The sequence below is a fragment of the Scyliorhinus canicula genome, chromosome 5 (assembly GCF_902713615.1).
Source record: "Scyliorhinus canicula chromosome 5, sScyCan1.1, whole genome shotgun sequence".
Taxonomy (NCBI): domain Eukaryota; kingdom Metazoa; phylum Chordata; class Chondrichthyes; order Carcharhiniformes; family Scyliorhinidae; genus Scyliorhinus; species Scyliorhinus canicula.
Window position 1 is genome coordinate 231,884,307 of NC_052150.1, and position 13,775 is coordinate 231,898,081.

The 13,775-nt window shown below is 52.9% G+C and overlaps 1 protein-coding gene across 1 annotated transcript in view; it reads left to right on the forward strand.

Annotated features, from left to right (window-relative positions):
• Positions 1-13,775, forward strand: part of LOC119965731 (von Willebrand factor D and EGF domain-containing protein-like) — a 62,580-nt gene that overhangs the window by 14,121 nt on the left and 34,684 nt on the right. Inside the window, exon 2 of the mRNA XM_038796493.1 lies at positions 131-256. Coding sequence (XP_038652421.1) covers positions 131-256 — 126 coding nt within the window. The remainder of the gene's footprint in view (positions 1-130; positions 257-13,775) is intronic.

Here is a 13,775-nt window from a genome sequence, read left to right on the forward strand (position 1 = left end):
CCCCCCCCCCCCCCCACCACAACTATCTGCTATTCTCCACATAAACCTCACCTAAACCCATCCCATCCTGACCCTTTAATCTTTCTTGTAGAATTGTTTGATGGGGAACTTGTGCTTTTTGGTCTTACAGACATCACTTCGTGCCAGCTGTGGAATGGTGGCTGTCAGCACGTGTGTACGGAGCGGGTGGAGGGCCAGGTCGAGTGTAGCTGCCACAGTGGCTGGAAACTGATGGACAACAGGAAGATCTGTACAGGTGAGACAAATCTGTACAGGTGAGATTGATCTGTACAGGTGAGATAGATATGTACAGGTGAGATAGATCTGTACAGTTGAGATAGACTTGTACAGGTGAGATAGAACTGTACAGGTGATATAGATCTGTACAGGTGAGATAGATCTGTACAGTTGAGATAGATCTGTACAGGTGAGATAGATGTGTACAGTTGAGATAGATCTGTACAGGTGAGATAGAACTGTACAGGTGATATAGATCTGTACAGGTGAGATAGATCTGTAACAGTTGAGATAGATCTGTACATGTGAGATAGAACTGTACAGGTGATATAGATCTGTACAGGTGAGATAGATCTATACAGGTGAGATAGAGCTGTGCGGGTGAGATAGATCTGTACAGGTGAAATGGAGCTGTACAGGTGAGATAGATCTGTACAGGTGAGATAGAGCTGTACAGGTGAGGTAGAGCTGGACAGGTGAGATAGAGCTGTACATGTGAAATAGAGCTGTACAGGTGAGATAGATCTGTACAGGTGAGATAGAGCTGTACAGGTGAGATAGAGCTGTACAGGTGAAATGGAGCTGCACAGGTGAGATAGAGCTGTACAGGTGAGATAGATCTGTAATGGTCAAATGGAGCTGTACAGGTGAGATAGATCTGTACAGGTGAGATAGAGCTGCACAGGTGAGATAGAGCTGCACAGGTGAGATAGAGCAGTACGGGTGAGATAGAGCAGTACGGGTGAGATAGAGCCGTACGGGTGAGATAGATCTGTACAGGCGAGATAGATCTGTACAGGTGAGATAGAGCTGCACAGGTGAGATAGAGCTGCACAGGTGAGATAGAACTGTACAGGTGAGATAGATCTGTACAGGTGAGATAGAGCAGTACGGGTGAGATAGAACTGTACAGGTGAGATAGATCTGTACAGGTGAGATAGAGCTGTACGGGTGAGATAGAACTGTACAGGTGAAATGGAGCTGTACAGGTGAGATAGATCTGTACAGGTGAGATAGATCTGTACAGGTGAGATAGATCTGTATGGGTGAGATAGATCTGTACAGGTGAGATAGAGCTGTACGGGTGAGATAAATCTGTACAGGTGAGATAGAGCTGCACAGGTGAGATAGAGCTGCACAGGTGAGATAGAGCAGTACAGGTGAGATAGAGCAGTACGGGTGAGATAGAGCAGTACGAGTGAGATAGAGCAGTACGGGTGAGATAGATATGTACAGGCGAGATAGATCTGTACAGGTGAGATAGAGCTGTATGGGTGAGATAAATCTGTACAGGTGAGATAGAGCTGTACGGTGAGATAAATCTGTACATGTGACATAGAGCTGTACAGGTGAGATATATCTGTACAGGTGAGATAGATCTGTACAGGTGAGATAGATCTGTACAGGTGAGATAAATCTGTACAGGTGAAATGGAGCTGTACATGTGAGATAGATCTGTACAGGTGAGATAAATCTGTACAGGTGAGATAGATCTGTACAGGTGAGATAATCTGTACAGGTGAATGGAGCTGTACAGGTGAGATAGATCTGTACAGGTGAGATAGAGCTGTACAGGTGAGATAGAGCTGTACAGGTGAGATAGAGCTGTACAGGTGAGATAGATCTGTACAGGTGAGATAGATCTGTACAGGTGAGATAAATCTGTACAGGTGAAATGGAGCTGTACAGGTGAGATAGATCTGTACAGGTGAGATAGATCTGTACAGGTGAGATAAATCTGTACAGGTGAAATGGAGCTGTACAGGTGAGATAGAACTGTACAGGTGAGATAGATCTGTACAGGTGAGATAAATCTACAGGTGAAATGGAGCTGTACAGGTGAGATAGAGCTGTACAGGTGAGATAAATCTACAGGTTAAATGGAGCTGTACAGGTGAGATGATATACAGGTTAAATGAACTGTACAGGTGAGATAGATCTGTACAGGTGAGATAGAGCTGTACAGGTATGACCTCTGCATAGATGATATAGAGCTGCACAGGTGAGACAGAGCTGTACAGGTGAGATAGAGCTGTACAGGTGAGATAGATCTGTACAGTGAGGTAAAGCTGGACAGGTGAGGTAGAACTGGACAGGTGAGGTAGAGCTGGACAGGTGAGGTAGAGCTGGACAGGTGAGGTAGAGCTGGACAGGTGAGGTAGAGCTAGACAGATGATACAAGAGCTGTACAGGTATGGCATCAGCATAGGCGAGATAAAGCTGGACAGCTGAGATAGAGGTGTACAGGTGAGACAGGTGTACAGGTGAGACAGTTGTACAGGTGAGAAGGTGTACAGGTGAGACAGGTGAGATAGAGATGTACAGATGAGATAACTGGGGCTGTTTAGCTCACAGGGCTAATCGCTGGCTTAGAAAGCAGACCAAGGCAGGCCAGCAGCACGGTTCGATTCCGTAACAGCCTCCCCGAACAGGCGCCGGAATGTGGCGACTAGGGCTTTTCACAGTAACTTCATTGAAGCCTACTCGTGACAATAAGCGATTTTCATTTCATTCATTCAGATAGAGCGGTACAGTGAGACACATCTGTACAGGTGAGGCAGAGCTGTACAGACACAATATTTGACATGTGAGATAGAGCTGTACAGGTGAAATAGAGCTGTACAGGTACAGGTACAACATCTGTACAATACGACAGATATTGATATTATTTCCCCCCTTTCCACCCCTCAGTGTTTGCCTGGCTTTGTGTGTGTGTGTGTGTGTGTGGGGGGGGGGGTGTGTGTGTGTGTGTGTGTGTGAGGGGGTGTGTTTGTGGGGGTGTGTGTGGGTGTGTGTGTGTGGGTGTGTGTGTGTGGGGGTGTGGGGGTGTGTGGTGGGGGTGTGTGTGTGGGTGTGTGTGGGTGTGTGTGGGTGTGTGTGTGAGGGGGTGTGTTTGTGGGGGTGTGTGTGGGTGTGTGTGTGTGGGTGTGTGTGGTGGGGTGTGTGTGTGTGGGGGTGTGTGTGTGGGGGTGTGTGTGTGGGGGTGTGTGGGGGTGTGGGGGTGTGTGTGTGGGGGTGTGTGTGCGTGTGCGTGTGTGTGTGTGCAGAGGGAGGGGGCAGGTTAAAGTGGGTGATTAGTAATTAGATAATAGTTAACCAGTTGTATTTTCTGCATATTCATTATAGTTCTTGTCCTAAATAATCAGTAATTGTATTCAAGCTTTCAAGCCTGGTGACTGTAATTATTGGACAGCCAAGATCCAAATAATATTTTTATAAGAATTATTGAAGAATTGACTTGTGTTGCGACTCCGGGGCCTATGGGACTGGAATTGACCGCTCACTAGCCCAACTCTGACCCTCCATTACCTTACCCAGGCTTACATTGTCTCTAGACCCGACAATTCCACTCTGTTCTCCCATGCTGCCAAACCTGCGCACTTTATCCAGTATCTTCCGGTTTTATTTCGGATTTCCAGCATCTGCGGTATTGAATTTAATTCCAACACAGCCCTTTCCAAACATCTCCCAATGCTATCGACAAACCCGAGTCCATCCAAACTCCCAGTCCATTCCCTCTCACTCCCTCACTCCCAGTCCATTCCCTCTCACTCCCCTCACTCCCTCAGTCCATTCCCTCTCACTCCCCTCACTCACAGTCCATTCCCTCACACTCCCTCAGTCCATTCCCTCTCACTCCCTCACTCCCAGTCCATTCCCTCTCACTCCCTCACTCCCAGTCCATTCCCTCTCACTCACTCAGTCCTAGTCCATTCCCTCTCACTCCCTCAGTCCACTCCCTCTCACTCACTCAGTCCATTCCCTCTCACTCCCTCACTCACTCAGTCCATTCCCTCTCACTCCCTCTCACTCACTCAGTCCATTCCCTCTCACTCCTCACTCAGTCCATTCCCTCTCACTCACTCAGTCCTAGTCCATTCCCTCTCACTCCCTCAGTCCACTCCCTCTCACTCACTCCCAGTCCATTCCCTCTCACTCCCTCACTCCCAGTCCATTCCCTCTCACTCCCTCACTCACTCAGTCCATTCCCTCTCACTCCCTCTCACTCCCTCAGTCCATTCCCTCTCACTCCCTCTCACTCCCTCAGTCCATTCCCTCTCACTCCCTCTCACTCCCTCAGTCCATTCCCTCTCACCTCCCTCTCACTCACTCAGTCCACTCCCTCTCACTCCCTCACTCACTCAGTCCATTACCCTTCACTCCCTCTCACTCACTCTCACTCCCTCTCACTCCCTCTCACTCCCTCAGTCCTCATTCCCTCACTCCTCACTCCCAGTCCATTCCCTCTCACTCCCTCACTCACTGAGTCCATCCCTCTCACTTCCCTCTCACTCACTCAGTCCATTCCCTCTCACTCCCTCACCCACTCAGGCCATTCCCTCTCACTCCCTCGCCCACTCAGTCCATTCCCTCTCACTCCCTCTCATTCCCTCTCACTCCTTCACTCACTCAGTCCATTCCCTCTCACTCCCTCACCCACTCAGTCCATTCCCTCTCACTCCCTCTCACTCCCTCACCACTCAGCACCATTCCCTCTCACTCCCTCGCCCACTCAGTCCATTCCCTCTCACTCCCTCTCATTCCCTCTCACTCCTTCACTCACTCAGTCCCATGCACTCTCACTCCTCACCCACTCAGTCCCTTCCCTCTCACTCACTCAGTCCATTCCCTCTCACTCACTCAGTCCATTCCCTCTCACTCACTCAGTCCATTCCCTCTCACTCACTCACTCACTCAGTCCACTCCCTCTCACTCACTCAGTCCATTCCCTCTCACTCACTCAGTCCATTCCCTCTCACTCACTCAGTCCACTCCCTCTCACTCCCTCACCCACTCAGTCCACTCCCTCTCACTCCCTCACTCACTCAGTCCACACAATCTCACTCCCTCTCACCCACTCAGTCCACTCCCTCCCACTCACTCAGTCCATTCCCTCTTACTCACTCAGTCCATTTCCTTTCACTCACTCAGTCCATTCCTTCTAACTCCCTCACTCACTCAGTCCATTCCCTCTCACTCCCTCTCACTCACTCAGTCCATTCCCTCTCACTCCCTCTCACTCACTCAGTCCATTCCCTCTCACTCCTCTCACTCACTCAGTCCATTCCCTCTCCCTCACTCACTCAGTCCATTCCCTCTCACTCACTCAGTCCATTCCCTCTCACTCCCTCTCACTCACTCAGTCCATTCCCTCTCACTCCCTCTCACTCAGTCCATTCCCTCTCACTCCCTCACTCACTCAGTCCATTCCCTCTCACTCCCTCACTCTCTCAGTCCATTCCCTCTCACTCCCTCTCATACTTCTCACTCCCTCTCCTCCCTCACTCACTCAGCCCATTCCTCTCACTCACTCAGTCCATTCCCTCTCACTCCCTCACCCACTCAGCCACTCCCTCATTCACTCAGTCCATTCCCTCTCACTCCCTCTCACTCCCCTCACTCCCTCTCATCCCTCTCACTCACTCAGTCCTCCCTCTCACTCCCTCACTCACTCGTCATTCCCTCCACTCCCTCACTCTTCAGTCCATCCCTCTCACTCCCTCACCCACTCAGTCCACTCCCTCTCACTCCCTCTCACTCACTCAGTCCATTCCCTCTCACTCCCTCACTCACTCAGTCCATTCCCTCTCATCCCTCTCATCACTCAGTCCATTCCCTCTCACTCCCTCTCACTCCCTCTCACTCACTCAGTCCATTCCTCTCACTCCCTCACTCACTCAGTCCATTCCCTCTCCACTCCCTCACGATCTCAGTCCATTCCCTCTCACTCCCTCTCACTCACTCAGTCCATTCCCTCTCACTCCCTCTCACTCACTCAGTCCATTCCTCTCACTCCCTCTCACTCACTCAGTCCATTCCCTCTAAACTCCCTCTCACTCACTCAGTCCATTCCCTCTCACTCCCTCACTCACTCAGTCCATTCCCTCTCACTCCCTCGCACTCCCTCTCACTGCCTCTCACTCCCTCTCATCACTCAGTCCATTCCCTCTCACTCCCTCTCACTCACTCAGTCCATTCCCTCTCATCCCTCTCACTCACTCAGTCCATTCCCTCTCACTCCCTCTCACTCTCTCAGTCCACTCCCTCTCACTCCCTCACCCACTCAGTCCACTCCCTCTCACTCCTCACTCACTCAGTCCATTCCTCTCCCTCTCACTCCCTCTCACTCACTCAGTCCATTCCCTCTCACTCCCTCTCACTCACTCAGTCCATTCCCTCTCAATCCCTCTCACTCACTCAGTCCATTCCCTCTCACTCACTCAGTCCATTCCCTCTCACTCCCTATCACTCCCTCACTCACTCAGTCCATTCCCTCTCACTCCCTCACTCACTCAGTCCATTCCCTCTCACTCCCTCTCACTCCCTCACTCACTCAGTCCATTCCCACTCACTCCCTCTCACTCCCTCTCTCTCCCTCTCACTCACTCACTCACTCAGTCCATTCCCTCTCACTCCCTCACTCAGTCAGTCCATTCCCTCACACTCCCTCTCACTCCCTCTCACTCCCTCTCACTCCCTCACTCACTCAGTCCATTCCCTCTCACTCCCTCATTCACTCAGTCCATTCCCTCACACTGCCTCGCACTCCCCTCTCACTCCCTCTCACTCACTCAGTCCATTCCCTCGCACCCCCTCACTCACTCAGTCCATTCCCTCGCACTCCCTCTCACTCCCTCACTCACTCAGTCCATTCCCTCTCACTCCCTCTCACTCACTCAGTCACTCAGTCCATTCCCTGTCACTCCCTCACTCACTCAGTCCATTCCCTCACACTGCCTCGCACTCCCTCTCACTCCCTCTCACTCCCTCACTCACTCAGTCCATTCCTCTCACCTTCATTCACAACTCACTCCTCCACTCCTCTCACTCCCTCTCACTCACTCAGTCCATTCCTCTCACTCCCTCTCACTCCCTCTCACTCACTCAGTCCATTCCCTCTCACTCCCTCTCATCACTCAGTCCATTCCCTCTCATTCCCACTCATCCCTCTCACTCCCTCTCACTCCCTCTCTCCCTCACTCAACTCAGTCCATTCCATCTCACTCCCTCTCACTCACTCAGTCCATTCCCTCTCACTCCCTCTCACTCCCTCTCACTCACTCAGTCCATTCCCTCTCACTCCCTCAGTCCATTCCCTCTCACTCCCTCACTCCCTCAGTCCATTCCTCTCACTCCCTCAGTCCATTCCCTTCACCTCCATCACTCACCAGGTCCATTCCCTCTCACTCCCTCACTCACTCAGTCCATTCCTCTCACTCCCTCCACTCCCTCTCACTCCTCTCATCCCTCTCACTCCCTCACTCATTCAGTCCATTCATCCCACTCCCTATCACTCACTCTCACTCCCTCTCATCACTCAGTCCATTCCCTCTCACTCCCTCAGTCCATTCCCTCTCACTCCCTCTCACTCCCTCAGTCCATTCCCTCTCACTCCCTCTCACTCACTCAGTCCATTCCCTCTCACTCACTCAGTCCATTCCTCTCATCCCTCTCACTCACTCAGTCCATTCCTCGCACTCCCTCTCACTCCTCTCACTCCCTCAGGTCCATACCCTCTCACTCCCTCACTCACTCAGTCCATTCCCTCTCACTCCCTCTCACTCCCTCACTCACTCAGTCCATTCCCTCTCACTTCCACTCCACTCACTCAGTCCATTCCCTCACACTCCCTCTCACTCACTCAATCCATTCCCTCTCACTCCCTCTCACTCACTCAGTCCCATTCCCTCTCACTCCCTCTCACTCACTCAGTCCATTCCTCTCACTCCCTCTCACCACTCAGTCCATTCCCTCTCACTCCCTCTCACTCCCTCTCACGATCACTCAGTCCATTTCCCTCTCCTCACTCACTCAGTCCATTTCCTCTCATCCCTCACTCGCTCAGTCCATGCCCTCTCACTCCCTCACACACTCAGTCCACTCCCTCTCACTCCTCTCACCTCACTCATCCATTCCCTCTCACTCCTGCTCACTCACTCAGTCCATTCCCCCTCACTCATCCCTCCTCCCTCACTCAGTCCATTCCCTCTCACTCCCTCACTCACTCAGTCCATTCCCTCTCACTCCCTCTCACCCTCCCTCTCACTCCCTCTCACTCCCTCTCACTCCCTCTCACCCACTCAGTCCATTCCCTCTCACTCCCTCTCACATCACTCAGTCCATTCCCCTCTCACTCCTCTCACTCACTCAGTCCATTCCCTCTCACTCCCTCTCACTCACTCAGTCCATTCCCTCTCACTCCCTCTCACTCACTCAGTCCATTCCCTCTCACTCCCTCACTCACTCAGTCCATTCCCTCTCACCTCCCTCTCACTCCCTCTCCACTGCTCTCACTCCCTCTCACTTCCTCACTCACTCAGTCCATTCCCTCTCACTCCCTCAACTCACGCAGTTCCATGCCCTCCTCAATCCCTCCTCACTCACTCAGCCCATTCCCTCTCACTCCCTCTCACTCACGTCAGTCCATTCCCTCCTCACTCCCTCTCACTCCCTCACCCACTCAGTCCACGCCCTCTCACTCCCTCACCTCACTCAGTCCATTCCCTCTCACTCCCTCTCAACTCCCTCTCACTCACGCAGGTCCATTCCCTACTCATCCCTCTCACTCACTCAGGTCCATTCCCTCTCACTCCCTCTCACTCACTCAGTCCATGTCCCTCATCACTCACTCAGTCCCATTCCCTCTCACTCCCTCTCACTCCCTCACTCACTCAGCTCCATTCCCTCTCCACTCCTCACTTCACTCAGTCCATTCCCTCTCACATCCCTCTCACTCCCTCACTCACTCAGTCCATTCCCACTCACTCCCTCTCACTCCCTCTCTCTCCCTCTCACTCACTCACTCACTCAGTCCATTCCCTCTCACTCCCTCACTCAGTCAGTCCATTCCCTCACACTCCCTCTCACTCCCTCTCACTCCCTCTCACTCCCTCTCACTCCCTCACTCACTCAGTCCATTCCCCTCTCACTCCCTCATTCACTCAGTCCATTCCCTCACACTGCCTCGCACTCCCTCTCACTCCCTCTCACTCACTCAGTCCATTCCCTCGCACCCCCTCACTCACTCAGTACATTCCCTCGCACTCACATCCCTCACTCACTCACTCAACTCAGTCCATTCCCTCTCACTCCCTCTCACTCACTCAGTCCATTCCCTCTCACTCCCTCACTCACTCAGTCCATTCCCTCGCACTCCCTCTCACTCCCTCTCACTCCCTCACTCACTCAGTCCCATTCCCTCTCACTCCCTCTCATTCCCACTCACTCCCTCTCACTCCCTCTCACTCCCTCTCACTCACTCAGTCCATTCCCTCTCACTCCCTCTCACTCCCTCTCACTCACTCAGTCCATTCCCTCTCACTCCCTCTCACTCACTCAGTCCATTCCCTCTCATTCCCACTCACTCCCTCTCACTCCCTCTCACTCCCTCTCACTCCCTCACTCACTCAGTCCATTCCATCTCACTCCCTCTCACTCACTCAGTCCATTCCCTCTCACTCCCTCTCACTCCCTCTCACTCACTCAGTCCATTCCCTCTCACTCCCTCAGTCCATTCCCTCTCACTCCCTCACTCACTCAGTCCATTCCCTCTCACTCCCTCAGTCCATTCCCTCTCACTCCCTCACTCACTCAGTCCATTCCCTCTCACTCCCTCACTCACTCAGTCCATTCCCTCTCACTCCCTCTCACTCCCTCTCACTCCCTCTCACTCCCTCTCACTCCCTCTCACTCCCTCACTCATTCAGTCCATTCCATCCCACTCCCTCTCACTCACTCTCACTCCCTCTCACTCACTCAGTCCATTCCCTCTCACTCCCTCAGTCCATTCCCTCTCACTCCCTCTCACTCCCTCAGTCAATTCCCTCTCACTCCCTCTCACTCACTCAGTCCATTCCCTCTCACTCACTCAGTCCATTCCCTCTCACTCCCTCTCACTCACTCAGTCCATTCCCTCGCACTCCCTCTCACTCCCTCTCACTCCCTCAGTCCATACCCTCTCACTCCCTCACTCACTCAGTCCATTCCCTCTCACTCCCTCTCACTCCCTCACTCACTCAGTCCATTCCCTCTCACTCCCTCTCACTCCCTCACTCACTCAGTCCATTCCCTCACACTCCCTCTCACTCACTCAATCCATTCCCTCTCACTCCCTCTCACTCAGTCCATTCCCTCTCACTCCCTCTCACTCACTCAGTCCATTCCCTCGCACTCCCTCTCACTCCCTCTCACTCCCTCAGTCCATACCCTCTCACTCCCTCACTCACTCAGTCCATTCCCTCTCACTCCCTCTCACTCCCTCTCACTCACTCAGTCCATTCCCTCTCACTCCCTCTCACTCACTCAGTCCATTCCCTCTCATTCCCACTCACTCCCTCTCACTCCCTCTCACTCCCTCTCACTCCCTCACTCACTCAGTCCATTCCATCTCACTCCCTCTCACTCACTCAGTCCATTCCCTCTCACTCCCTCTCACTCCCTCTCACTCACTCAGTCCATTCCCTCTCACTCCCTCAGTCCATTCCCCTCTCACTCCCTCACTCACTCAGTCCATTCCCTCTCACTCCCTCAGTCCATTCCCTCTCACTCCCTCACTCACTCAGTCCATTCCCTCTCACTCCCTCACTCACTCAGTCCATTCCCTCTCACTCCCTCTCACTCCCTCTCACTCCCTCTCACTCCCTCTCACTCCCTCACTCATTCAGTCCATTCCATCCCACTCCCTCTCACTCACTCTCACTCCCTCTCACTCACTCAGTCCATTCCCTCTCACTCCCTCAGTCCATTCCCTCTCACTCCCTCTCACTCCCTCAGTCCATTCCCTCTCACTCCCTCTCACTCACTCAGTCCATTCCCTCTCACTCACTCAGTCCATTCCCTCTCATCCCTCTCATTCAGTCCATTCCTCTCACTCCCTCTCACTCACTCAGTCATTCCCTCGCACTCCCTCTCACTCCCTCTCACTCTCAGTCCATACCTCTCACGCACTCACTCACTCAGTCCATTCCCTCTCACTCCCTCTCACCCTCACTCACTCAGTCCATTCCCTCTCACTCCGTCTCACTCCCTCTCACTCCCTCACTCACTCAGTCCATTCCCTCTCACTCCCTCACTCACTCAGTCCATTCCCTCCCGCTCCCTCAGTCCATTCCCTCACTCCCTCTCACTCAGTCCATTCCCTCTCACTCCCTCTCACTCCCTCAGTCCATTCCCTCTCACTCCCTCACTCACTCAGTCCATTCCCTCTCACTCACTCAGTCCATTCCCTCTCACTCCCTCTCACTCACTCACTCCATTCCCCGCACTCCCTCTCACTCCCTTCATCCCTCAGTCCATACCCTCTCACTCCCTCACTCACTCAGTCCATTCCCTCTCATCCCTCACTCCTCACTCACTCAGTCCATTCCCTCACACTCCCTCTCACTCACTCAAACATTCCCTCTCACTCCCTCTCACTCAGTCCATTCCCTCTCACTCCCTCACTCACTCAGTCCATTCCCTCACACTCCCTCTCACTCCCTCTCACTCCCTCAGTCCATTCCCTCTCACTCCCTCACTCACTCAGTCCATTCCCTCTCACTCCCTCTCACTCCCTCACTCACTCAGTCCATTCCCTCTCACTCCCTCTCACTCCCTCACTCACTCAGTCCATTCCTCTCACTCCCTCTCACTCACTCAATCCATTCCCTCTCACTCCCTCTCACTCAGTCCATTCCCTCTCACTCCCTCTCACTCACTCAGTCCATTCCCTCACCTCCTCTCACTCCTCTCACTCCCTCAGTCCATACCCTCTCACTCCCTCACTCACTCAGTCCATCCCTCTCACTCCCTCTCACTCCCTCACTCACTCAGTCCATTCCCTCTCACTCCGTCTCACTCCCTCTCACTCCCTCACTCACTCAGTCCATTCCCTCTCACTCCCTCACTCACTCAGTCCATTCCCTCTCACTCACTCAGTCCATTCCCTCTCACTCCCTCTCACTCAGTCCATTCCCTCTCACTCCCTCTCACTCCCTCAGTCCATTCCCTCTCACTCCCTCACTCCCTCAGTCCATTCCCTCTCACTCCCTCTCACTCAGTCCATTCCCTCTCACTCCCTCTCACTCCCTCAGTCCATTCCCTCTCACTCCCTCACTCACTCAGTCCATTCCCTCTCACTCCCTCTCACTCCTTCACTCACTCAGCCCATTCCCTCTCACTCCCTCTCACTCACTCAGGCCATTCCCTCTCTCTCCCTCTCACTCAATCAGTCCATTCCCTCTCACTCCCTCACTCACTCAGTCCATTCCCTCTCACTCCCTCTCATTCCCTCTCACTCACTCAGTCCATTCCCTCTCACTCCCTCTCACTCACTCAGTCCATTCCCTCACACTCCTTCACTCACTCAGTCCATTCCCTCTCACTCCCTCTCACTCACTCAGTCCATTCCCTCTCACTCCCTCTCACTCACTCAGTCCATTCCCTCTCACTCCTTCACCCACTCACTCTCACTCCCTCTCACTCCCTCTTACTCACTCAGTCCATTCACTCTCACTCCCTCTCACTCCCTCTCATTCCCTCTCACTCACTCAGTCCATTCCCTCTCATTCCCTCTCACTCACTCAGTCCATTCCCTCTCACTCCCTCTCACTCACTCAGTCCATTCCCTCTCACTCCCTCTCACTCACTCAGTCCATTCCCTCTCACTCCCTCTCACTCCCTCACTCACTCAGTCCATTCCCTCTCACTCCCTCTCACTCACTCAGTCCATTCCCTCTCACTCCCTCTCACTCCCTCTCACTCAGTCCATTCCCTCTCACTCCCTCTCACTCACTCAGTCCATTCCCTCTCACTCCCTCTCACTCACTCAGTCCATTCCCTCTCACTCCCTCTCACTCCCTCTCACTCAGTCCATTCCCTCTCACTCCCTCTCACTCACTCAGTCCATTCCCTCTCACTCCCTCTCACTCCCTCTCACTCAGTCCATTCCCTCTCATTCCCTCTCACTCATTCAGTCCATTCCCTCTCACTTTGCGTTCATCATCTCCTCCCTGTCTACTCTTCCCCTCAGTCACATGGAGTTCATTATCTAGTATCTTACCGGCTTTTGTTGCTGCCTCTTTACTGACCTCTAACTTCCTAATCTGGTTCCCATCCCCCTGCCACATTAGTTTAAAACCTCCCCAACAGTGTTAGCAAAAGCACCCCCTAGGACATTGGTTCCAGTCCTGCCCAGGTGTAGACCATCCGATTTGTAATGGTCCCACCGCCCCCAGAACCGGTTCCAATGTCCCAAAAAGCTGGACCCCTCCCTCCTGCACCATCTCTCAAGCCACGTATTCATTCTGACTATTCTTGAATTTCTACTCTGACTGTCCCGTGGCACTGGTAGCAATCCTGAGGTCCTCAGGTCCTACTTTTTAACTTATCTCCTAACTCCCTAAATTCTGATTGTTGGACGTCATCCTTTTTTTTACCTATATCGTTGGTGCCTATATGCACCATGACAACTGGCTGTTCACCCTCCCCCTTCAGTATGTCCTGCAGCCGATCTGAGACATCCCTGACCCGAGCACCAGGGAGGCAACATACAATTCGGG